The 27,062-nt window shown below is 43.3% G+C and overlaps 1 protein-coding gene across 1 annotated transcript in view; it reads left to right on the forward strand.

Annotated features, from left to right (window-relative positions):
- The window catches only part of DCC (DCC netrin 1 receptor), a 593,999-nt gene that overhangs the window by 222,149 nt on the left and 344,788 nt on the right, over positions 1–27,062 (forward strand). The window contains exon 2 of the mRNA XM_026092248.1: positions 397–717. Within this exon, the coding sequence (XP_025948033.1) occupies positions 397–717 (321 nt within the window). The remainder of the gene's footprint in view (positions 1–396; positions 718–27,062) is intronic.

A 27,062-nucleotide genomic window follows, 5' to 3' on the forward strand; every position in this document is an offset into this window, starting at 1 on the left:
CCAGAGCAAATCCTGTGTGTAATTAAACTCTCCAAATAAAATTCAAGATGTAGCACGTTCTTAGTTGTACAGGTTTAGCTTTGTTTTGTGTCCGTATTTTTTTATATGTACACACACGTGCATATATATATATAATCTGTTTATAAATACTGTTTTTGTGCTGATGGGACAAAAATATCCTCTATGCTTCCCCCGCTTCCCCTTTAATCAGTTTGCAGTGAAAYGTAAATACCAATTAAATGAATTCCTAGAATGCTTGCCAGGCATATCTGTGGTGCCTCTGGGACTTTGCGCTAGCGCTCTATAGCGAGTTTGCCTCAGATACAGTGTGTGTGTGTGTGTCTCTGCATGGAAACGACTAACCAATATTTGCTCCTTTTTTGTTGTTTGTTTCAGGTTCACAGGTTAAGGGTTTTACATCACTGAGGTTCTTGACTGAGCCTTCGGATGCTGTCACTATGCGTGGAAGCAATGTGCTCTTGAATTGCACAGCAGAGTCGGATCAAGGAGCTCCAGTTATTAAATGGAAGAAAGACGCAGTCTTCTTAAACCTGGCGGCAGATGAAAGGAGACAGCAGTTGGCCAATGGCTCACTCTTGATACAGAATATAGTCCATTCAAGGCACCACAAGCCAGACGAAGGTCTCTACCAGTGTGAAGCATCTTTAGAAGGCATTGGAGCTATCATCAGTCGGACAGCTAAGGTCATGGTAGCAGGTAGGGAGAAACTTTCCTACCTCTTGGACTGCTGGAAATACTGTTTGTGAGAAGTTGGATGTTTAAAAGCAAAAAATGTAGGGAAATGCACTTGTAGAAGTGCTGTGATTCTTTTCCCCCTTCTTCAAAAGAAGTAAAGCTAGATATGACACTTTTACTACAGTAATTTATTTCTGACAAGGTATTATTCTTGTTTAAATATGTCTAATCAACTCTTTGGTGCTGTGAGTTATTTGCTGCATATTTATTGTCATCAAAACAGAGGAAACCTCTGAAGTTGGTAATTAACTGCTTTTTTCTGGTGAATTCAAGATCAGAAAAATAAAATGCTGAACTCCTGTAGGGTGTTAAATGTACAAATTTTATGGTTTAGGAACTCTTTCATAGACAAGAACTCATTATGCAGCTTAATAGAATTGGCAGCCTCTTTGTATCTCCTTTAAAATACTTGTGTAGTTATATGATGGAAGGAATAGGAATATACATTATCAGGTGTCTGAGAATACCTATGGCTTCACATTGTCTTACCAAATACCTTTGTGAAAGATGTTCAGGTCTGAAGTTTTAGAGGGGTCTCTTGCTTCTCCATTACTCTCTGGAATGGATGTAATGAGACCTTAATCATTTAATCATTGAAAAAGATGTTTGGAAAMCCTTGAATAAAAGGTACAAAGAAACCCAAAGTCACTTAATAACTAATGCCAATTAGAATGTGCTAGACTTCAGAATAATTTTCTTTAGGATCATTAATTAAGAATTTCACCAAATTTAAGGGCATGCTTTTTGTTTCTCTTCCCTACATATGCTTCTGTAAGGAGGGAGCTGTTGAGTGTTGCTGGAGAGCTCTAAGAGACCTTTTAAAGAATGCTGTGGCTGCCTAGCATAGGTATGGATGGAGCTGGACTTCCTGTAAGCACCCATCCAGAGGTGCTCACCTAGTATCCTTGGGGGGAAAAAGAGGGCAAAGTAAAATTACTTGGTTTTTTTTTTTTTTTACGCTGTGGAAAGGAGTGATAATTATGACAGTGCTTGGATGAGCTTATGAGCTTGTTAAAAATTTTTTTTTTTTTTTTTTTACGCTGTGGAAAGGAGTGATAATTATGACAGTGCTTGGATGAGCTTATGAGCTTGTTAAAAAGGATTTGGTTATGTGAAGGAGAAGATTGGGTTTACATGAAAGGGGGGGTGGGGAAGGAAAGAAATGAAAAGGCAGATGCTGGTAAAGCTTTTAGCCTTACCTGGCTGCACCTCGCACAGCTCTGCAGGGAGAGGTACGCTTTTCTCAGGGTCTCCRGGCACCCAGTCCATGCACTCCCTGGTCTTTGTCTTGCCATGTTTGTGAACAAGATGGGGACGGAGAGAAAAAGTGAAACTCAGTGCATAGCTCCGCAACTTTTTGCTGTCTAGTGCTTTGCTAAACCCTTATGCTCGGCTGGAGCCCCGGCGGCGGTTCTCTCAGCCAGTCTCTAGTATCCTTCCTGAACTTAATGCCCTTTCCCATCGTAAGGTTCTTTAAATTGAAGGTCACTTCCCCCCTCTCTAAACCCTGCTCTACTAGCTAGAAGAGACATGTTTTCTCATGGTACGTGACTACAATAGGCAATAGCAGTCCTTATCCTTTGGCAGCTTTTTAGCTCTTCTCTGATCTACCTGCTCTCCACCGCTTCTTTTTCTCTCTGAATCTCTGTGGTCATCCAAGTCTCCCATGATAGTCTGGGAGCGCTCTCTTAGCCGAGCTGCCTCAGCAGTGTKCCCCTGCCCTGGGCTTGCTCTTGGGCAAAGCCATGGAGAGCCCTATGGATGCAACCCTCGGCGGGAGCCAAACAGGCAGTCGGTTTGTCACCACCAGATGTTGTTTGGCCTTGATTTGGTCGTTGGCAACCAGTAATTAATAAAATCACTCTGATTACTCCCTGAGTGAATGCACATATGTGACTCTTCCCTGTAGGTTTTTTTCATCTGTTGTGCTGTGCCCAAATCTGCAATTCTGAGCTTTTCGTATAAAGGAACTATCCTCTGCACAGCAGATTCTGATCTTTTCCCCTGTAGCAGTGGTAGGAAGCTTGGAGGAGGAGAGGAACTTAGTCTGTTCAAGAACAGTTTGGCTGAAACTAGAAGGACTAATAAAGATTTCTTAATTGGAAGGAGTGAAAAGGACAAGAGGCAAATCAGTACAAGCTGTGAAATAGAGGGAATTCATTTAAACATTAAAAGAATCCCCTATTTTTCATGTAAAGGGGATTGAACGCTGGAACAGGTTGCCCAGACGGGTTGTGGAGTCTCTGTCTTTGGGGATACTCAAAACCCAATTGGACACAACCCTGAGCAGTCTGCTGTGGTTGAGCTGCTTTCTGCTGGGGAGCTGGTCTAGACAGTCTCCAAAGGTGCCTTCCCCAGCGTCAGTGATTCTGCAATTCTTTGATTCCATGATAAATGGTTCATATTATAAGGTGGAATATAAGATGTATAGCATTTAAAACCGGCAGCAAGTTCTCTAAGCAGAAATGCTATCTTGCTCTCTGAAGGACATGCGTATTCCTGAGCGAGCAGAATTGTTTTTGAGGGAGTTGCTGTGTAATGTTGGCAGAACATCACTGACTTAAGGCACTGGCAGATGGAAACATGGCAGAGTAAGGGGAAGAGGGTGAGAGGAGAAATGAAGGTCTCGCGCTCCAGTATGTTGTGTTAATCGTTGCTTGGCAAAGCAAACAAACTTTCTGTGTTCAGGAAAGTCTGCTTTCCCAGAGATGGAGGAAGGGGACTGGGCAGAATTTTCTTTAGTGTTATAACAGTCGAAAGCTGGATCTTTCTGATCYATTATATGCTGTACCAGGTATCACTGCTAAACAGAATGCTTCCAGGCAGCCTAATGCCTTCATCAAAAGGCCATCATGATGGTAGGTTAGATTGCACTCTCCTGATGAGTGGGAGAGTGCGTTCACATCAACAGCACGTATTCGCATTTCACTAAAGCTCCTATTCCTATGCAAGATTTCATTCTTGCAAGATTTTAAAGCAAGGATCATGAGCTTTAATATTTCAGGGAAGGTTTGGCTAGAGATTCATTCACTGAATTACAAAATAATCTTAGGTTGTGTCATTTTTTTTAACTATACGTCTGTGCATTTTAAGCACTTAYAGTGCTTTTTGGCAACATAGAATGCATCAGCATTAATGTTGTTTGAGGTCAAGATTGCCAAACCACTGGTATGCATAGGGGGCTTATATCTTTCTTGCAGTTAAAGCTATGAACCTGATTTCATCTCAATTTTTAAAGCATTAGCAGTCAGTAAACCAGTCACTGCTAGAAGGTAGCAGTCAACTTTGTTTAGAAGAAACCATTCAGGGGTACTGAAAGTATATTGCCCTTTTAAAATCCTTCGCCTTATGCTCTCATGGCTTAAAGTGCTTTCGATAAAGAAAATGTAGTGAATTTAAACTGTTTTAATCACTCAATTTTATGCATGAAGCCTGCCATGTACAAGCAAATAACACTTTTTCTAAGAACTTCTCAAGGGTTCTTAAGGCCTTAACAGTCACCGGCTGTGAAAGCGTTCTTGGCCGAAATGGAAATGAGGGCACTGAAGAGAAACTAAGAGCTGCTTCCTATGCTAGCATCATATTAAAAAAGTCCCAATTTAACAGACTACTGAATATTGGTATTTCTAGTAATTGGTAGGTTTTCAGAGAGAAACCACACTACAACATGTTATGTCTCTATTCATACACTGCTGCGGAATCAGTGCTTCAGCAGTTCTGGCTTTATGTTATCTTGAAATGTTGGTGTTTTAGAGGATGACAAAAAGAGAAGCCCAGGGTTAGTTTATACAGGAATCCCTGCACTTCAGCATCAGGCTCCTTGATGAAGACTAATTCTCCGAGATAAGATTGAAATTTTCTTTTATGGGGGGTTGTATTGGTTGATAACTAGAGAGGAACTTGCTGAAAACAACTTACAATCATTTTTTTCTTGTAAGAACTGTAATGGATAAGCTGGGTTACACAAAAAGATCCATCCAGACCAAAGTCCTGGCTTTGGCAATGGTCAATGGCACGTGCCTGAAGAACAGAGGGACAGGGCAGTGCATGCAAATGGTCTGCCAGAATCCTCTGCCCATCTCCACCGTGGTCTGTGCGGCAGTAAATTCTTGAGGCACAAGTGTAGCATTTGTACATGGAAGAGCCTTTTTAATGAGTTTCTTCTATGAATTGGTCTATCCAGCCTGTATAGACTTTTAGCATTTCCTTCCTTGCCAGTGTATGTTGCCATCAGCTCAGTCACAGCTGAAATCAGAGGCTACTTTTGGAATAAAATCATACTTAGGAAGATCCCACTTGGTAAGGTAGCAGAAACTCCATTCTGTTGTTTGAAGATGATCAATATCAAGTGTGGAGCATCCTGGAAGGGCGGCTGGACAAGGTAATCTTGCTTGAACTGGAGCAGAATATGCACCTTCAGTGTTTAAAGCTTAGTGTGTTAGTTTGAAGTAGGCTGAGGAGACCTTTTAGATTAAAAATAGTTGAGAGAGGCTTTGTCAAATACATCCTACCTGATACAGTCAGTAGAGAAATGCAGCTTGCCCTTTGGCCTCCTGAAAGACTATTTTTGAGAAAATGTTTTAAAGTGTTGTTATGGCAGGTGTCACAAGATGGCTCTGTCATGCGTAGTCTTAACGGACTTAATTTTGGAGGAAAGTTTTTAGCTGTTGGGAGAAATTTTGTATTGGAGGTGGGAATAACACGGAAAGAAAAAGGGGACTTCACAAATTCCCACTGTGACTGTGTTTATTCTAGGACTAAATTACATGTCAAACAAGTTCCATTTGGAAGAAATGAAACTTTAATCACAGATTTCTCCTTCAGCTGAGAGTCAACYTGCATGTTCCCAATAGAAGTGGTTACTTGGCAGGCAATCAACAGAAGTACAGAGATTTTTTTCACTGAGATCTCATAATGATCTTTGCAGTATTTTTAAATGGTGTTTGACACTGTGTCCCTCAGTCTGGATTTGGAATAAGCCTGCCGCTCACGCCGTGGTTGATTCATCAGGATTGCACCGCGCGGCTGTCAGCGGGACCCTGCAGCTCATCGTCTCTGGAGCATGCTCGGTCACCTTAATTTGRCTCTTAGGCTACTGCTGATCCAGAGCAAATCTGCTTAAATCCAAAGAGTATTTTATAATTGTTCTAGTAAGAATCAAAGCTGGGTCTTTGCTGTGTACCTGTCTAGATGGAACATCTTCAGTTGCCAAAGAGGCAAGGTATCGGAACTTAAAAATACACCCCTGTGTATATAGCGATGGTGCGTTGTGCCATATTGCTGTTTCTTGTAACAGCATTGTCAGATTTCAAGTGACAGAAGACCGGTTACTAGGACAGCTGTTGGACCCGAGGTTAAAATCTTTCAGATGAGAAGAAACAAATTTTAATCCCCATTCAGTGTTATGACCTTGTCTTCCTGAATTATTTAAAAAATATTTTAAATCCACTGATAACTTTAAGATCTCTTTATGTGCGCGCAATGTCTGAGAAATTAGTCTTAGAATACTAAGAGTTACTGCCTACTAGTATTTTAGGATTTTAAAAACTAAGGATGAAGATAAACCATTTAGTGACTCAAGGGAGCGTATCACTGCTAGGAAACTATGGGACAAACAAAGGAAGCCTATTACACCAAAATTTTAGGAAATGCTATATCAGACAGAGTGAATAAAGTGTGGATTAAAGTGTTGTATCTCTCCCATGTCTCAGTCCCTAAATCTCTGACAGTCACTTTTTCGTAAAGGAGGAAAACAGCTTTCAAGTTATACCTCCAAACCATTAACTTGTGTTTTTATTCGTATAGCAACTGAAATCAACCAAAACTGACTTAATCGTTTTTATTCCAACCAGAATCACAATAGATTTTAGGCTATTTTGTATGACTCCATAAACCATAACAAAGTCTCACTAGTAAGCACAACTAAAACAGACTCTACTTTCCTCTCAAACTCATTTTGGAGCTCCACAATTGATTTTTCTTGATAAATAGTAAAATAAGAGATGCAAGTCTTAACTTTGTAGAACAGACAATGCAGTGGGGAAACTTAGATTAGTAAATATAACCACTAGGCAGCAAATGCAGTGAAATGGCTATACTTTTATGAACTTCTGGCCAATGGGTTTTTCCTCTAGTATGCCTTTTTATATAGGGAATTTTTAATTTAAATTCAACTTGCTATAAAGGTCTGAGTTGACATAGTTCTGTTGGATATTGAGGTGGTGAATACAGCATGTGCAGACCTGGGCTTAGCGCGCACAGCGTGTGCTAGTGCAGGGGCTGCTGCTTAGCACTCGATCAGGAAGCGGTTAAGTTTGGGGTCTTAAGGACAAGCTGATTTTGAATTTTTCTTTTCTTTTTGCTGCATGGCCTAATAATATGTGCCTGTGGGACCACTTTTTACATCACTTGGTGACCTATAGTGCTTAATAGTGTTTTTGCTTAATGGAATGGACAATTCCTGAGTGTCCACTTCATGCTATTGCTGTTTAATGTTCCATTGTTATATTTGTAAGATCTACATGCACCACTCGCACACAGAAATGTATACTCCAGCACACCATTAAAGCTCATTAGCACTTTTGTAATAAAACAAAAAAAAAATCTCAAACCTGAAAGGAAATATCAGGAAATCAGATTAAAAAAATATAATTTCCTGCACCCTGCTATCCATTTTGGTCCTGAATTTTTCTTCCGTTGCCTTGTACATAAGATACTTGGGGAATTCAGTGCATTTACCTTCCTTCTCCTGCTGCCCAAACAATAGGAGATAAACAACCAAAAAACCCAAACTGAACCTCAACATGTTATCTAGTAAGGTAGTTACTAGCCTTTGAATGTGGTCATTGATTTGTTTTGTGGTTATTTTCAAGGTGGTTCATGGTGGTTGATTTGACCACGTAAGGTTAAAAGGTATGGGAGATGTTAGTTTCGTATGACCGCTCTTGACCTTGAAAACGTGTGGTCGGCTCTGAATTACCTTCTTTATCCTTCTGTGCCTTTGCCCCAACTTTAAACTTAAGTGACTTCTTCAGATGTCCTGTGTACAAGAACCGATGGAGGTGGCTTTCCTCTCTGCTTGCAAGTCCTGACCAGATCTCACAGGAGAGCTGTAGGTGATGATTTTGTGTAAGAAGCAACTTCAACATGAAAGAAGGCAAGATGCTCCTCCCTGTATTCCTTTATCTTTACTTAACAGTTGGCCTGCAGAAGACTTTTATCTTGAATATCTACTTTAGTGAAACTTGCGGAATAAGTAATTGACTCCTGGGGACTGGCTGTACTTCATCATTACAGTTGCCATCAGGCACCGGCTGGTTTTGAAGACAATTAGCAAGTTTTGAGGCAACTCCCAGTGCCAGGAGACAAATGTGGCAGCAGGCTTCTGCTCCACCACTTAAAATACCAGATTTGTCATGCTGAACAGACAAAAAAAAAAAAAAAAAAAAAAAAAAAAAAAAAAAGGAGACGTTTTGGAGTGTTCAGAGCGTCATCTAAGTCTTTGCAGCAAAGAATAAGATGGAAAGTGGACTCAGATGACTATAATTAAAGAGAAAGTTGAGCATTATATCTAAGTATAGTTATTTAGATCTATTATAATCTAGATAAAATATAATTACTCAAATATTTTACTCAACCTTCACTTTAAATGCAAGTGCTGCTTAAATATATAGCAATAACAAAAATATGCTAGTTATTTAAATATGCACTTTATTTTGCTATAAATAATTATTAGAAGTGATTAAGTCTGTTTAAACGTACCGAGAGGCCTGTGACTTGGAGGCGCCTTGGCAATGAGGGTGGAGAAGCATGTCTATGACAGCCCCTACCTGTGTCCAGTTAACGCAGAATTCTGGCTTTCACCACCTCTCTGTTCTAACTCTTTATACATCCTCCCTACTACTCTTTCATTTTCCTGTGTTTTTTGTTTGTTTTTGCACAGAAAACAAACCTTTCTAACACTATGCCTTTCCGCTAAACATAGACTGACCTGATTTCCCCCCGCCCTGCTTTCACCAGTGCAAACTGGGAATAGCTCTGCTGAAGTCAGTATGTTCCACTGGTCGCAAAATTCTGAGTGAAGAACTAGGCCATGGCTAAAGATATGTGTCTCTGTTAATGTTGCACCTTATGTTTAAGTACCTAAACATCAACACAATAATCCATAGAATTGCTTTCACCAGCTTCTCAATTTTATTTTTGTTGTTGGCGCTTCAGAATTACTTTAGGACCTGCCTTGGAGCAGCAGTCTCCCAAGGGCTGGAGGACTGCTTCAGTCACAGATCTCTTGATGTGTCTCCGTGCACTTCGCTCTTGGGTACACTTTCTTTCAGGAGGAGGAATAATTAACTGTATACATGACACAGAAATGTGAAGCTATCTGTTGATCTGTGTTAGTGTTGCAGCACTCGGGGATACCCCAGGCAGTGGGCCTAGGCATACCCAGGTGTTGGTGCCTATTCTGTCACTCCAGCCAAGCTGCTTGGCACACTTGTTTATGGGTTGATAACCATCAAGGCTCTGCTCTATATTCCTCTCCCCCTCCCCTCTGAATGTTGAGTAGAAACCTAGTACTGGTAATAGATGTTTTGAGCTAGTTTTAGTATTTCATATGCTTATTTTCCGCTTTTCGAATATCAAAGGTATTCAACAAGCTTGTATCAGTGCTTTTGGCTACAGAATCACAGAATGGTTGAGGTTGGACAGGACCTCTGGAGATCATCTGGTCCAACCCTCCTGTTCAAGCAGGGTCACCTAGAGCACGCTGCCTGGAACTGTGTCCAGATGGCTTTTTAATATCTCCAAGGATGGAGACTCCACAACCTCGTTGTTTCTTGTGCTCTTATCAGTCCTCCCAGCTGTATCCTTTCTCTGTCTCGTACCTCAGTTGTAATCATCTTTGGACAGGGGTTATGGTTTTTGTTTTGTATGAAGCTTGAAACACTTGTGGCCTCTGTTGTGACTGAGGCTCTTATTCGCTGCTTCAGCTCATCGTGTAGTTCTCTGTGGATTGAGTCCATAACCTCTGAGCCGGGGATCGTGATGCAATGCAACAAGACCGCCAGTCTAGCTGCAAGCTGACCAGGGCGTCCACGCGGTATAGCTCTGGCCTGACACAGGCGAGGGGCGCTGCGGTGGAGCTAGTTAGTCCTGTGTCCTGCTCCGTAGGGCTAGTTAGCTCAGGCTCTGTGCCCATGCCAGTTGTCGTTCTAGCTTGGAGTCTTTTCGGTGCGCTGTGTGGTTGTGCCTTCGTGTCCGTTCATCCTGCTGCACCGCTTTTTGGCTGCTCTTCTGAAAGCTCCTGCGTTGCAGGTAGTAAATTGGAATAAAGGCCCTGGTGGCAGCTCAACAAGTAACCAACTGGATCTTCCTTTCTGCAGCCCCGTATGTTCATACTCAGGTGATTGTTCCCCAGTAATAAAATGTTTTGAGTAGTGTTTTTCTCCAGTCTGTCCTGTCCCCCCCCGTGGGGGAAAGCTGCCCCTTGTCCTTGCAGCCCTGCGCGAGGCGAGGGCACGCGCACAGTCTGTCTCCTGGCGTCAGCAGAGCGCGAGACCTGGCTGCTGAGAAACGCTCCGCGGGAATTCACGCCGTTACCGTTCCCCTTCTTTTCTGTCCTCGTACCGCATATAAATGCGGTTTTAATTAACAGACTTCATTTACAGAAAAGGTTTTGCTCTTGTTCTTAATGTCTGGCAGCGATTTACTTAGAGTGAACTTGAGATTGGATTGAAAAAGGAGCCGCCCTGGCCAGCGGGGGCGTGCAGTTTAAGTGAATTAAAAGAATGGGGAGTAATAGATCATGGGCATTGGAGAGGGATATCAGCTCGTAGATAATCTGGCTAGTTTACCTTGCAGGAGAGATTGCTCCCCGCAACGCGTTCGCTGATGATCTGTCTGTTCTGGTTTTACAAGTCCTCGGTGATAAGGTTTCTCCAGCCTCCCTTGGGACTGCTTGCTCTGGTCTAATAGATCTGTCAGGGTGCTGCGCTGGAAATTAAGCCTTGATTTTCTTAATGTCAGCCTTTATCGTACTGCATAAAGGTGCTATGAGATGTAAGGTTTTAAACCTGAAGATGAACGCTCAACTTCTACTTTCTTCCGGAGTATAAATTAACATTTGGGAATTTTTCCTAAAATTGGTATAAAAGTGCCTTTTAATTTACTTATGGTCTGCAATCTGCTATGGTAGAACAGGTGATAATTAATGCAGTAAATGTGTGAGAAGAAACCTTCCTGATTCTCACCTTGGCAGCACCTGTTGCTTGTTTGGGGGCTTGCTGAAGAAGTTGTAGGTTTTGCTGCTTTTTTCACTGGCTCCTCTCCCTGCTCAGCTCCTCTTCCAGCGAAGGCTCGTGTGCGCAGGGGGAGACGCTACCTGCATCTAGCTCTGGGCGCTGTCAGCTTCGGGCCCAGTCTGCCGCCGCCTCTGGCGCTAGCACTGCAGACAAGAAGGCAGGACTGTCGTACCCCCTTTTGCAGGGGTTTAAGTCTTTCCTGCTGGTTCCTGTGAGACCTTTCCAGTGCGGTGTGCAAGTGCCCCGGCTGCATTTATCAGTCTGTTGTTACAGGATCTTTTGGAGAAACAGAAGTAAAACCGTCAGCGATGCTGTCAGAGTTGTACAAGTGGGAAAATAAACAAAAAAGCAATCAAAGAAAGGGAAGTTTATGTCTGTCCAGATGGGGGCATTTAAATTTGCTGTCCTGAAATTCATGCTCAGCTGCTGTCTGACCGTGGAGGCGATTAAAGTGCAAAGCTGCAGCGGCTTTGACCTCGGCGTTTCCTCGGGGCCTGGCTGCTTCGCTCCTGTGCGTTCGTGCTCGGCCTCGGGGAGCCGCGAGGCTCCCCCATCCTCACCCGATGGGAAATGAGGCATTCGTCTGCCTTTCTCCTCTCGATGCCGTTGGCACTGCGTGTTCCCCGGCGTGCCTGGCCCGTGCAGCAGGATCAGGCCCTACCTGGGGTGCTGCTGGGGCCCCAGTCCGAGAGGAGCTGCCCCCACCCATCTGTACAGTGCTCTGGGTATTAAAACATGCAGTTAGTTTGAACAGACACAAATATCATCTTAACAGTCTCCTCGGCACCTCGTGGCACAAAGCAGCAAGCGGCGTTGGGGAGTGCAGGGCACTTGCCTCCTGGCACGTGTCCGCTTCAGTGATACGCGTTCTGGGGAGAGGCTTGAAACTGTGCTTCCAGGTGGTGCAGTCATTATCGAAAGGGCTGAAATGTAGACATCTTGCGTGCATTTCTAATGCAGAATAAATCTGGACTTTTTCTTGAGAAAAGCTAGGATAAGGCTTTTTTTTTTTTAAGTGATTTTATAGCTATATTTACCTTCCAAAATTGTGAAAGAACAAAGAGCTGTTTCTTTGGAAATGCTTTGACTCCCCTTGCTGAAATGTGTTATTTTCTTAACTGTGAGCAGTTCAGGATAATAATTTGGTACTTGCATTTCACACCCGGTGTCGTGTAGTTTGGAGTAGCTGGATATAGCGCTTAGAGCCATGTTCACAGTGAGCCTGCACTTGAATTGCTCACCTAGCATATCCTGAACATTAGCAACCCAGCTCTTGGAATAGCGTTTATAATGATGGATTGGATCCTAAGCTTCACTTACAGTGAGTGGGGAGAACTAAATGCCAGAGAGTGAGATTTGTAGGAGCGAGCGTGCTGAAAGGCTAGGGCAGCCGAGGAGGAGCACGTCTGAACTCTTCTCCTTCCCTTGCTGGGCTCCAGAGCTGGGGACTACCTTGTATATTTAATGTACAATGCATTTGGGCATAGATGGATGGATCATTCATATTATAGGTCTATACCGTTTCATCTGCTTGAGTGGATCCCACAGGGTGGTTTTGGCTCATTCGCTTTCTAATTTAGCTGACTAAGTTCTGAGAAAACTTATACTGTAGATGCCTAAATGCTGTTTTGCCTGTGGTATTTTTCTGATCCTCGTTCGGACGAGTGTGCAATGCATTTCAGGATGAATACAAATGCAGCAGACTTTCAAGTATCTCCACATGATTTAGGTTTGCTTTCTGCTGACATCCATGCTAGTAAATCTCCAGAAATTGCTCAGGAAAATTAAACACAAAACATTGAACAGGCATGATCAGTTAAACGCAATAAAAAATGTAAGGCATTCTCAGTAGCCTGTGCTTTGTATGTTTTTTCAATAGGTCTTCACCTATTTCTTGATTTTTACTTTTGTCCCTAATGAAGATGTAGCCACCTTCAGGGATTTCCTTAGGTTAATTTAATTTTGTGACTTGGAACAATCTTGTGGCCACCTTGCATGCTCTCTTGTTTCCAGTTTAACCTTTTTAATGGTTTCTTGACCTTGCTTACTTGAAATCTATATGCGTTTCCGCAGTGATGTTTAATAAGATGAGAGAAGCTGTTTACAACCCTCTCATTTGTCCTTGGTGACCTCTGTTGGGCAAATGAGAAATAGGTCAGTTGTGGTGCCCTGGTGTCACTGCAGGGGGGAGATTTAAATTAGCTGAGTCGCTACTCAAGTTTCAAAAACCACATCATTCAAGCAATTTAATTAAAACGGGTCAGATTTCTCCACCCCAGTTTGTCCCCGTATCTGTCCAAGAGGAGTAGCTGGTGTATGTGCTAGTTTGGGAGTTGATTGACGTGAAGCGGTAAAGAAATGTAGGTCTCCAAACTTCCCTGCCTGCCATGATTGATGTTGGGTGATTACTGCTTTACGAGCTGAAATGTATAATTCTTAAACCTCCTTATTCCATATTTACCAGCAGATGACACAGTTCGGCACTGACAGGGGATTGAATGGATGACATATAGGTCTCTTCCACCTCTAATCTCCTATTCTATGCAAACCTTTAGCATGTAAATTGGAGGCATGCTTTATATTCCTAAGTGGAAAAATACTCTTGAAAAGCTTTCACTTTGAAAAGATTATAATGATTAGCATTTATTATGCTGTTGTTTTCATGCAAAAAAAGAAAATCCTGCCCAGATTTTACTCAAATTGAACTTTTGTGCCTCGCATAATAGCCCTGCTTTAATTTGAATAAGATTCAGAATAAAGTGGCCTGATAAGAAGGTAAACACTACAGAGAGCAAAATCCTAATGTAAGCTGCTAAATGCATGTGTTTTAATACACAGACACAAATGAGGATGTTTACAAGTAAGTGGTATCACAAAGGGCACACCAAAAAGTCTGGGGAAGAAAAGCAATTTAGTGGAGAGCAAGATGTTAAGTTTCTTAATTTTCTCTACAGCAATAAAGTCTGGTAAAACGAGGTGAGTGATTGCGTTCATTTTATTGCAGCGGTTCCCACTAGTGTAGCTATAGCGAAGTCTGTCAGCATTTCCATTATAAGCTCTGTTTTCATGGGTTTATAACTCAGCCCTAAACGCTCACCTGGGCCGGTGTCTGGCATCCAAGATCGTAACTCGGAAATAATTCACGCGTTTGGAAAATAATGCGTTTGGCTAGATCTAAATTAAGTGGGGATTCTGGAACGGACACTGCTTCTCTTGCCCGATACTAACACTAGCGAACTTGCATAAAACTTCTAAGGCACCGTTTTTGGGTCGATTTCTATGTTATCAGTGACTCCTGTTATTAGCCAGATTTTATAGAAGGAAAATCAAGGGAGAGAATTGTGCCTTGAGTTGAGTAAGTAGTGAAAGTAAAAGCACGGCAGGGATGTTTTGGTTTCATCGGGCTTGTTTTTCTCACTTTATTTCCCTCCTTATCCTAATTAAAGCTAATTTGGACATCTCTATAGCACACCATGCTTTGCGGCGTGGGTTTACCTGTGATGGTAGCTTCGTTGAGGAGCAGTGTCCTCCCTGGCCAGGCCAGGTGATACCGAGCCCCCTTGGGGCAAGGGGGGGGACGTGTGTTGTGTACTCGAAGGTGTTGAGGGCATGGGGTTGGTGAGTAAAGAGTAATAATCACATCTTCCAGTTTGTTTTCTAGCAATAGCTATTTGACAAACCTGAATTTCTGAACTGAATTGCAGAAGATGGAAATAATATTGTGGTCATTTTTGTGGAGCGGAATAGGGACATAAATGACTTGCTTAATCTTTTTATTTTTTTCTTCCCTAGCTTTATCCTGACTGTGTGAATATGCAGAGTCCTTAAATTAATGAAAGGGATGTGTGCCAAATCACTGCTCTAGATATTCAGAAGTTAATACTTAAGATATAAAGGAAGTCTCCGAGAGCTTCCCAGCTAGCGGACAAGAAAGCTTGCGGCGTTCAGGAGCCTTAACGCAGACCCTGGCTTTGCCTGGCTCGAGGCAGTTGCACGCACTTTTCTCTGCTGCGTGAATATTGAGCAGCTGGGAGTGGGACCCCGGATAGCTGTGAAATGGACTGTAAAATTATGAGATGTAATTGATTGCTTTTTGTGTTGCCTGGGTTTGGAATCTGAGATGCAACTGTTCCAGCTTTTTCCACAGCTGGTAGAACTAGAAATAATTGATTTTTTTAAGGGGGTGGGAAAAAAACGAACAAATTTTCCTTCAAATTGTTGTTTCCAGAACCTGTTCCTTTAAAACTAAACCACAACTAATGAGTTTTTGTCTTGCTTGGTGTTTGTTAGATTTGTTCGTTGGCTTATTACACTGTGATTAAACATTAATTCTTTATTTATCAGAAGCAGTAGTGGCAGCTTCTGGAGCTGATTGAAATCAATTTGAATATGTTGCGATCTGTCTTTCTCCTGACAGTCTGAGATGCAGAAGGAAATGCTTCTGTGCTGATCTGAAGCCACCAATAATTTGGCCAACTTCTATTAAAGAGAGGATTTTTTTTTTTCCTTCTTCTTTGCCTGTCTCTTTGAAACGCTTCTTCTAGCTCTCTGAATTATAGCCTGAGCTTTATTAACCCTTTTACATGTCTTTATCCTTCATGATTGATGGACGGAGTGAGGAGCAGCTTCTGGAAGTGGATTTGCCCTAGGAGTTTTTCTTTATTCCTTAAGTCCTTTTTGATTTCTGCATTTCTCTCCTAAGCTATTGGATAGCCCCTGCTTGCAGAGGGAGACACTGCAACAGAGAACTTAATGTCGAGCAGGACTGAACACTTCATAGCTTGGCAGATCCGTGTTCACAGCTATTCTTCCAACAGGGTTTCATTTTACTATGATTAAAAACAACCAGTAAACCGTGAATATCAGGAGGACAGTAACAAGAGGCCTGAACGTGCACGTGGTGAGAAACGATTTATTTCTGCGAGTGCCCCGTTAAAGGCGTCTCTGGGGATTGCTTAACTTTATCATCAGAAATGACGCAGCAGTTGGTGTTGCGGCTTAGTGGTCTTACAGCCTAAAACTTGTGTTCTGGAGCCTGGATGAACAGGCCATCCCTCCTGGCTGTGAGCAGGTGATGTGCGGGCTGAGAATCACAGATACTCGGTCAGGCGGGGTGCTTAATCCCCAGGGGTGCGCGGAAACCTGCCTGCTGCAGTGTTAGAGGCTCGCAGGAGAGTGCTCGCTTTAAACGCTGCCGCTGCGGCAGCGCTTCTCCGGATCTTCCCGCGGGCTTGGGACCCCTGCTCCTGCYGCTCCAGGGTGGTGGTTGCAGAGGCCCCGGCCGGCTCCTCTCCCTAGCTCCTCCAAGGAGCAGGTCCTGCTGGAAATCCCCCAGTTCCTCTTTCCAGCTTTTCTCAAACTCCGGTGCAAAGGGCACGTTTTCCCGCGTCTTGCTTCCCTGAGGTCACTTCTTGGCTGTACCAATGAAGCAGATGATGCTTCAACAGCCTGTACCGCTAGCACAAGAAAAACCTTGGGGTTTTTGGGTTGGCTTTGCCCTAGCTGGACGCTTCTGGATCATTGTTTAGAAGCCTGAGAAATCCTTGGAATAGGACAAGAGACTGGAAAGGCCTGGAAGGGATTACTAGGAAGGAATGCTCCCTTCCTTTCAGGCTACTCAAGAGAAATTCCTGGTTTAAAAAAATCAACCTGCTAAGTGCAGGATTTTTTTAATTCCCATTCTAAGATRAACATGAACTGTGTTACAATGGTGTCCTTTCATATGAATTTCCGATGAAGGTAGAAATCTGACAAGAATAATTTTTCCAGGACAAGAAAAGAAAACTCCTCTTCTAAAAAGAAAACAAAATTTAATGAAGTCTGAAAAGAAAACAAAAAAGGTTAATAAAGTTCAGGCTACAAAAGACCTGCCAAAGGTAGAAACTTGTTCATCGAGTGTATTTTTTATGCTTCAAACCACCAGGTTCTTCGTCAACAACTGAAGCTTTTATACGGATGCTTTCCGAGAGCTACATTTTTAAACTGCGATTTCCTCTATGATTAAGTTGTTATGTAAAAATGCTACTCTCTGACTAAACCGTGTTCTTCATAGGTGTTGGGAGTGGTAGCTTTCGGCTTAGTGACAAAAATAAATGTGCAGTCCTTTCTACATATGCTGAAAGCGCAAGGCCAGGAATGAGGGACYTCTTTCAGTTATGCCCGTGCAAACGAGTAGTAGCGGTGGCATGGCAACGCGTGTCCCTTAGTAGGGCTCGCGTGGAGGCGGTGGGATGATGCGAAGTTGCAGCATGAGAGTAAGATTTAATTTGCCATTTGTGGTTGTATCATCGCGAACGGCCTGGAGCCTCGCACTTGCTGGGGAGTCGGGTGGGAGCCGGGTCCCTGCGGCCTTGCCGGGGCGCGGTAGGCTGGCGTATCCGTACGGCTCCTGCGCGGAGCATCATGGGCTGCAAGGGAGACAGGTGATGCGGAGGCCCGGCAGAACGCGAGGGGATTTTCCTCCCTCCTGGCGAATGTTGGAGAGATGCAGAAGCTCAGGAACTGCTGTGACAGGTAGCTTGGAGGAAACCTATAGGTGTGTTCTGAAGGCAAACAGCTTTTGGGTGGTAAATCTGGCACTAGTGCATTTTCAAAGGAGAGTATTTCAAAGAGGAAAATCCAGCACAGGGCTTTTGTAGCTTGAGATACGTTACTTCATAGCGATAGCTTTAGCATGCAAAGTCACCTCTCGGTATCTTATGTTTTGCTTCTCAAAGTTGTTAAAACTTTTATTAAGTTTGTGTTCGTGTGGGGGGGGCCTTGTTTAAGGCTTGACTCGCGAAGCGGAGGCGGACGGTGGTGGCGTCGGGCCCGGCTGTGCCGGCAGGGCTGGGCTTCTGCCCCTCGCTGCTGCTGGCTCCCGCTCGCTGCGTCACCCAGCTAAACCGGGGAAAGCAAGTCTCGCCTCTTGGTATCGAAAGGTTTCTGGCAGTACCCGCTTAGCTGCTTGTGAGATAATGCTTTAAAAAGCATTTCATTAGGGGGTTTTGTATGCATGTGCTTCTTCATTAAATAATTTTGGTATGTAGTGCTTTTGGATGTTTTGATGGTATCTTTTTTTTTTTTAATCAGAAAATATTGTTGAAAAGAAACCCTTAGCTGCAGTGACACTGATTCTGGTTAAGCTATCTTTTGATCAATATAAAATAATCCACCTCTGGCCAAAATGCCGAAAGACTCCTTGGGGATAAGAGAGAACTTCATTAAATTCTCATCTCTGTTTGAGTGACCTGCCCCGGGGTTTCTGGCATCCCGCGGCAATGCTGTGCGTGCAGTGCTGGTCTTGAACGGCCCCTTCGGTCTTTGATACGTGAATTTATGTGCAGGCACCAGCAGGTTTCTCTTTCCTTCCRGACCAGAATGGAAAAAATGGAAAGTTTTTTTTGTGTGTTCTGCGACAACTTTAAAATATTTCCTGGTTCTRGTTGACTCCTTATCCCACTGCGCATGGGACTCTACCAGCAGCTTAACCTTACTGGTTTCCTTGCGTGCAGGGCGGTAGGAGTTGTGCTCTCCGTCGCATGCGGAGAGCGCGGGATACGTGTGCGCACTCCCAGAGGGACCCAGCTCTCTGCGAGGAGGGGCCGAGTCCTCGCCGCGTGCTGGGAGCTTTCTGGTGGAACGAGGCGGCTTAGGTGGCTGCGTAGCAAAAAGGCAAAGCGTTGGGAGATGCGGAGGAATGGTCTAGAGTGGCGAGAGCGGCGAAGCCTGCGGAGGCGCCCGACAGGCGGTTCATCGTGACTGTGTGCTGCACGGTCTGCGCCCGAAAACACATTTGGCAAGGCGCTTGTTCAGAGGAAAAACCGACAAAAAGTGAGGGTAGCGCTCCGCAAAGCGAGGCAGCTCTCCGTTTTGTGCTGCGACGGTGTTCGCGTGTGAATYGGACCGAAAGCTCTGCTGGCCGGGCTCCCGCCAGGCCCTGCTGGCAGCGCGGCGCGCTCTTTCYGAACCGGTGGGCTTGCTGGGAGAAGGCACGTTCTGCTCTTTTGCTATGCTCTCATCATAAAAGATCTTGTAATACAATTTTAGAGAATAGATTGCAAATCTGTATATAAACACAAATGTGATAGGAAAAAGTAGCTTTTTTTTTTTTTGGAAAGGGGGTGGGGAAAGTGGGAATATACTGCTGTTAATTATATTGAAGTGGTTCTCCCCATGAATGGGTTAAATGACAGCATAACCCTAGTATAAATATCTTTTTGTGAGATCAAATGGAGTCCTATTACTTGCAGAAGTAATAGGAAGGCATTCCTTATCTGAACTTTAAACATGTATAGTAATGGGCTGCCTGTAGCAAACATGCCTGATGATTACAGTGTTTAAGATGAGTAATTTTATAGCTAAGTATTTCTATGCCCAACATAAGTTGTGGGTCGAGTGCAAACTGCAGCTCTCGGGCAGATGCAACAGTCTGACCCTCTGATCTCCGTCTGCCCCGGCACAGTCGTATGGCCGTGTTGGGAGTCGGATGTGTCCCGGGAACGGGCTTCAGCAGGAAAAGGCACATCAAAGTGCGGATATCAGCTTAGGACCAGGCAAGCGGGGCGACGGAGATGCTGCAGGCTGCGGAGGGGGTGTGTTAGGATAACGTTGTCTCAGAAATCTGACTTGTCATTAAACTCACTTGGAGAAAGTCAGTTCTGCTATAATCCTCCCCTCGGCTTCTGGAGTAGTTTTGATGAGATCCATAATAATCCAGGAACGCTGTAATTTTACAAGCTGACACAAACAAGTGCTTAGCCCAACCTTTGGTAGATGCTGCCAGGTTTTAACATGCATGCAAGTTTGAGTCTAATGTGATCTTTTTTCTTTTTCTTTTATATGTTTTTTTTTTTCATTTGTGGCTAACAGCTCATCCCATTATATAACTACTATTTCTAATCTTATTAAGTATGAAAAAAATTGTTCTATTCTTAGATGCTTCTTCTAGGCCAATATGGGACTGCCCCAGATTTTCCTTTGAAGCAGTAATATTGATTGCTGTCTTAAAGAAGAAGAAAAAAGGCAAGCCATTGCTTTGTGGTTGCCATGGTCACTAATGCTTGGTACTGCTAAAACTCTCCCCTATGTTTTGTGGTTAGAAAGTGACTTTTGGCCCTTTGTTATTTAGTGAAGATTAAGTTTATAAACAGGAATCAGGACATAGGGTGCCACTTGACCAAGAGGAGGACTAGTCCAGAGCTGTAGCTGTTCTAGCCAGTGATTTGATAACAGAATAGCAGCAAAGAAATGCATAAGACTAAGAAGTTGAAGGATTGTAAATATTTATATATTGTATTGGAATACAGACTTCTGGGGATATTAATCACAAAACAAAGTGATGCTATAAGCTAACTTAAATCAAGAAAATCTTCTCTTTGGGAGACCTCAGTAGGCAAACTTGTCACTTTGGGTAAGAAAAGGTATTTTGTAAAAGGAAATTTCCAAGAGCAACATAAAACATTGATTGGCAATGGGGAAGAAAAATCAGCTGGCATTTGACTCCAAGAAATTGAATCTGATTCTTTTCATTGCCAATCAGGATTGTGCAGGAGGTAACAAAGTTGATGTGAAGGCTGCGGGTGAGCAGAGGAGCAATGCGCGGGGGCGGAGGGGTGATTGTACACGGCATTACAGAGCTGGGACTGCTGCTGGGAATCCCTCATTCAATATTCACATTTTTTAAACTTGTTATAAAGTTACGGAGAGTTCAGAGAAGAAACCCAAAATTTGGGACTGGAAGAAATGGCATGTAGTAGAAAAGAACCGAGTTCATTAAGGACTGCGCTGAAGATGATGAGCTCTCCGGCTCCATGGGAAGGAGTTGGCGAGAGTCCGGCCTGTCGTCACCTCTCCCGCTGCGGTACTCCCTTCCCTCCTGCCTCTCCCCAGGGTCTCGTGGCAGAAATAGCAGAGAGCAAAGTGGGTTGGGTGGGTGTGCGGTGGAGAAGAGGAGTCGCCTCCTTGTGAGGAGGAAGGCAGAGCTCTAGGCTAGGGTGCAAAGAAGAGTTGWCTTGAGCTAGTGGAAAAGCATACTCTTATCTCGCGGGCTTTGGTGCCTGGTGAATGCAAGTCTCGCTTAACCCCTGGGCATTGGCCAAGGGCAGTCAGGCAGAGCAGAGCGGGTGCTAATGCTGTATTTATTAAGCATCAGTTAGTGCTGTTTTCTCCCCTTTGGTAAAGGGGATTTGGATGAATTCATGTTCTGATGAGTTCTTGAACCAGTCTTCCAGGAACAATGTAAGATACTGTATGAAATACAGTTACTGATTTTTATAGTCAACGCCTTTTAATGAGCAGCTGATTAAACATAAACTTAGGAACTGCTGTGTATGGAGGATGTGGGGGGAAGCCCTCAGTTTTCTAGTTTAGCTTTCTTATAGGGGTGCTTTTTTTGTTTTTRCAAGGCTGAATTTCAAAATTAATGAATGCTCTGGGTGGCCCTAAACAGATTAAGACAAGCAAGATGCACAAGACTGGTTTGGTTAGAAAATGTACAAGATTGCATGAATCCATGGAGCGGAAGGTGTGTTACACCATTCAGAAATTCACTGAGCAGGGCCYGATTGATTTTTAATTTGAACCAGAGATTTTTCTTAACAGTCCAGCCTGTTACTCTGCACATTGGGAGTGGATGTTTCTTTCAGTGGCAGAGGTTGCTGTGCAGTGGGTTAGGACCATGTGTGTCTGGGATTGCTCTTAACACTGTAAAGGCTTGTTACGGGGCTGTGGGTGAATTGCTCAGTTGGTGGCATAACCCATCTCAGACAAGGCTGGCAGAATGTCTTAATGTTTATTAAGATCTCTGACTTTCCTGTGGAAAGGTACCACAATTCCACYGGTCAATTAATGTTGCTAGAAATTGAATTTGCACCATTTTTTTTCTGGTGGATGTTACTTTTATAGGACACTTGTTATCCTTTTTGGTTAGGATGGAAAGAAAATAGCCGTGATTTAAGTCAACTTAGACTGTGTTAGTGTTATCCTGCTGTATGGAGGCAAAGGAAAGAAAACTTGATAAATTAGTGAGGTTCATAGTAGAGTAGTGACCAGTAAATTCTTATCGCAGACACTCAGATGTCCAATGTAAGTCTCCAAGTAGTCTTACCTGGAAAACAGATTTTACTCAAATTAATATAATGAAGATGAGCACATTCAAAGAAAAAAGAAAATACTTGCAGGCACCTCAATGTGACTTCACTACTGAAGACACTCACATGAAGTCGCTTGATGGTCTGARTAAAACCTTGACAGTGAAATGCAAAAGAAAGCAAGGGTTTAATTTTTGAAATTTTCATAGTTTTTATTATGGAGTTGTTTTTGTTCACTGTTATAAAACATATTAATCTTAAGAGATGTAGCAGAGCAAATATTATTTAAAGCTAATATTTTAATGTTGCCCAAACAAGGATGCAGTTAAATTGGACAAAATAAATTGCATCATCAGACTGCATTGTGCGTCATCGAGGCTGTGCGTGACTGTAGGACATCTCTCGTTGACCTGTGAAGGAGAGCAACAGAAATGGAGGAAAAATAATCTGTGGCTAAAAATTTGATAACGCATCTCTCATAACGCAGAGGCCTTTGGCCGTGTCGGAGCAGGACGTGTTGCCTGCGTGTGGGCGTAGGCAGGGAGCGCTCGGGCTGGCAGAACATGCCTGTCTGTGAAATGGGTCTAGGCACATTTTGGTTTGTGCTCCGGTAGGTGGTCTACTGATCGGACAAGCACAAGAAAATCCAGTTTGGGTTCCCTGTGGTCTCATTCTCTGGGCAGCGTTGGCTCATCTATGGCCAGTGTAGGCATTGGATTTGAGCAGCTCATCTCCCCAGTGATCCTCTCCCACCACAGAATAGATGGCCACTGGCAATGCTGGAACTGAGGGGATGTTTAGTCGTGGACTCCTCTGTTGTTGTGATTATTGTTGTTCCTCAGACAGCTGCTTCCGCGGGAGCTGCCCTCCTTGGCATGACTGGCTGCTCTGATCTTCCCGGCCAGTTAGCGGCTTGTGATGAGACTAAGCTGTGTGCTAAACTAAAGCTTGTATCCCACCAATGTGAGATGGGCGTTGTGACTGAAGATACCAGAGCTGGGTCTCAATGCAGAATTTTCAGTTATTCTAAATTTGTTTGAACTCGCTGCAAGCTCTTCCCGCTAGTTGAGGTGCGCTGTGTGTGCTGCACGCACCGACCCGTGGCAGTGGYGTGGTGCTTCGCTGTTCCCGTCTTTCCAAATGATCCTCCCCTCCTGGAGAGGAGCGGAGCTCACCTGCCTCGGAGCGGGCGCCATCCATCGGCACTTCCCGGCTGGAATCCGAACACCGAAGGGCAAATGACAGCCAAAGGAGCAGAAGGGCCCAAGCGGGCAGAAGCGTTGAGACGAGTGGGAAGCGGCGCGTTGTGCCGCTGCTCGTCCGGGTGCCTGCCGAGCCCCGGCTCCCGTGCTGCCTTGGGTTTGGGTAGCACGTACGTTCCCTGCGCACCTACATGTAGCTTTATTCATCGGCTCGAGTTAGGGGATGTTCTTGCAACTAGCAGAAATCATTGCTTTTTCCTGGTGGGATATATTAACGTGGCGGGGGAAGGAGTAATGTTCTTCAAGAAGTTCAGAAACACACTTGAATATTACTTTGCCCCTTTACGCGTGTAGGTTAGGTGGTTCCACGTATTGCTCTGTAAGCTGGACTCACTGATTTGACCTCGTTTGGAGGGGCGGTTTTCCCTGGTAAGTGAACTCCTGAGCTTTTTGGTGGTGGTACGTCACGGGAGACGCAGTGCAGACACAGGAAGAGGCTGCGTTCGGGGGGGAATCGAAACGTTGCTTCCACGAGGCACTCTTGCAGGATGATAAGACAAAAATACTCTGGTTATCAACCAGATGCTGCGTGGAACAGTTTACAGGCATCTAGAGTCTGAGCAGTGTTTTGAAACGTTTTACTGTTGTTTCTGGGCAAATTAGTATGTGTTCTCAAAATATATTTAGTCAAAAACTCAAATATCTAAATAGAATACTTTACTTTGGAAAATTTTTGTCCAACAGCGGTTATCCTCCTGGTTTCTGTAGAGCTACCTGGAACACAGGTGCCTTTGACAGTGCCCATGATGTTGTGAAAGATAAAGTATTGAAAACACCCAGCAAACATTAATTCTGTTGAAAGTTCTGTGGTAGGTTCCTTGCTTTAATTGCGGCATTTGAGAACTGAGGAGCTAATTCTTTCTGTAGTGTTTTTGGTATCTCTGAAAATTTGGTCTCCATATTGCCTTGTGGAGAACTCCCCCCCTCCCTCCTCCTCCACCATGAATATTTTGAGGAGGGGGAAAATGTTGCAATCAGCTGTGTATTCACTGTGTAAAGAAATTATGCATCCAAAGCTTATGATGGTTTGCCTGAGTGAAAGACTAAAATAAAAGGTGAAAGCTGCATTTTAATTTACTGTCAAAGAGAAATGTTAAAGAAACATTGCCACCTGATTTGTGAACATGTGAAATGCATCACAGCTTGAGGTGTTGCAAATGAAATCTTTTGGTGTTGCAAATGGAATAAGAGTGATATTTCAGTTCTATTTTTTCCATCTTAAAAAAAAAAACACCCAAAAAACACCCACAAATTGCACAATATTAAAACCCTTAAAAGTTTTTTTTCCATAGTGTAGTCACCTTTTAGGCATAAACAGTTTGAGATTGTCTGAGCTGGCCCGTGTAGCAGATTAGTACATTTAATTCTAAAGCAACTAAATAGCAAATTTCCTACCTTTGAAAGGAGAGAAAAATAGATTTTGAGTGCCAAAATTCAACTAAACCGATTTCAGGTGTTTTGTGGCTCTGTGACACATTGCTTTCAACAAGCAGTGGCATGTGGAAACAGCTGTGTCATCAGAATTACTGTCACTGTATTTCCCTGCTGCCTGTTTTCTGTTGCATTGGTCAGCGTAATCGTGGCTTTTCAGGAAATGGTAATTGAATACGATGGTCAAATATTTCTGGCGGTCACCTTATCGAGAAATGATTTTTAGTTGCTGTGCTTTAAATTTACTTTTTGTTTTTGATGAGATAGTCCTTAAGGTGAAGATGTGTAATCCTGAAATGTCTACTTAGTTATATGGACGTTCAGCAGCTATTGCAGTTTCCAGTGATTTTAATCATAATTTCTTGTATAAATCCCCAGATGTTTTGAAATGAAAAGCAAAACCTTCAAATATTGTAGTGATATTTAGAAGAGAAATTCTAGTGCAGTCTAACAAGCTACCATTGTATGCTAAGCCGAATCGGCCCTCTAAAGGGGGAATTGATTATGAATATTATTGCATACCTGAATTGAAAATTAATGTCTGAAAATGCCCAGACTGGAGGAAAATGGAAAGGCGGCTGAATTTGAATTCCCAACCCAGTTTTTGTTGTTCAGCTGCGATGCTCTGTTCTCATTTTGTCTCCTGGTCTTGGCCCTAAATCTTACTTGCAATGAAGAAACCGTTCTAATCCATTTCTAAAACTCTCCAAAACTTCAGAAAAACTTTACGTAGTGAAACGATGTCCCATGAATTCAATATAAATCTGATGAGACAAAACGTATCATGTGCTGCATAGTGCCGGAGCAGCAAGGGAGCAAGTCCTGGAGGCCAGGTGGTGCCCAGGTGCTGCCCATGTCTGCTCTGCAGAGCATTGCAACAGCGGTTGTCGTTTCTGGTGCAGATACTGGTTTCCATCCAAATAAATACAGTTGTCTTAGATACAATTAATAGCTTTTAAACTTCTTTCCTCTCCCAAGTATATAGATTAATCAACAGCAGATGAATAAAACAGGTTATTACATCTCTGGTAGGCCACACTGGAGAAATGGAGAGAGACTAGGATTTTTCCGATGACCCAGAAATACTTGCAGTTATTCACACAGCAATTTCATATCTCAGTGGGCCTCATTTTATTGCTTTCCTAGGTTAAAACTGACAAACCAACAAAACCCTGATCAGTATTTATCCTTTGAGTTGATAAATAATAACTGACACTGAGAAGAACAGCAACACTTATTGTATGCAGGTTAGTTAAAATACGCAGTGACTATTATTAGACAGTTTCAAGTGCTGCATTTGACTATCGAATTGTGACCAGCACCCATCCTACGTGCGTGCAAAAGCTGTGCTAGCGTTCGGGGAAAAATACCTAGAGAATAGCAGTTGTTATGCTCCAGCTGCATGAACCTACTTGGCTTTTGTGTGCATTTGTTTAGAGGGAAGCTCCTCTTGTTTCTGTACTCATTACTGGGAACGAAATAGAGTAAGCGCATACAAATCCGAGAAGAAAGTTTTGCATTATTCTGGTGACTTTCTGTTCCCTCATATTAATGTCACAGACTGGGAGCCCTGGAAATTGCACTGTGAAGGGAATATTGATATGAATATTACTTGGCATGTTATCATCAAACTGCAGATGATGACAATATCGGAGAAAATTGGTAGCATGATGAAATCTATATAATACAGCATTGCAGAATAGTCAAAAGCATTTACCAGCAAAGGCTCAAAATCTGCTTGTCTGATTTTGCTTGCTTTTTTTTTTTTCTTCTTCTCTCTTTATGGTGACAAGAGTGCAAAGACATTAACTATTGGCTATTGCTCTGTTCAGAAGATTTCATTGTGTATAAACAGGCAAATAAAATGTCGCAAAGGCACTGTGATATTGCAAATGTTGTTTTAGGGGTGCTTTTCTGCATTCAAGTTCTATTTTAATACTGTTTAAAAATGAGGACCTTGTTCCAGCATTAATGTGCCTATCCTGTAAAACATGAACTGAAAAATGGATGGTGGCATGATTTGTTAACAGATGTTCATGCAGCTGCTTGGAAGTGTTCTTCTCCGCTTCTGATGGAAACGGCTGGGGTGCGCTGCCACAATCTTGCTGTCGGGCGCCTGGCCTGCTCGGGGCGTCTTGATGGCCCCACGCGGTCCTGGCCTGGGAAACCCGGGCTGAATTTCAGCTCTGGATGGTGCCGTGTGTGTGTGTATATATGTGCATGTGCGTGTGTATTTTATATGCACA

Source organism: Apteryx rowi, unplaced genomic scaffold (genome assembly GCF_003343035.1).
Source record: "Apteryx rowi isolate R43461 unplaced genomic scaffold, aptRow1 scaffold_95, whole genome shotgun sequence".
In the NCBI taxonomy this organism is placed as follows: domain Eukaryota; kingdom Metazoa; phylum Chordata; class Aves; order Apterygiformes; family Apterygidae; genus Apteryx; species Apteryx rowi.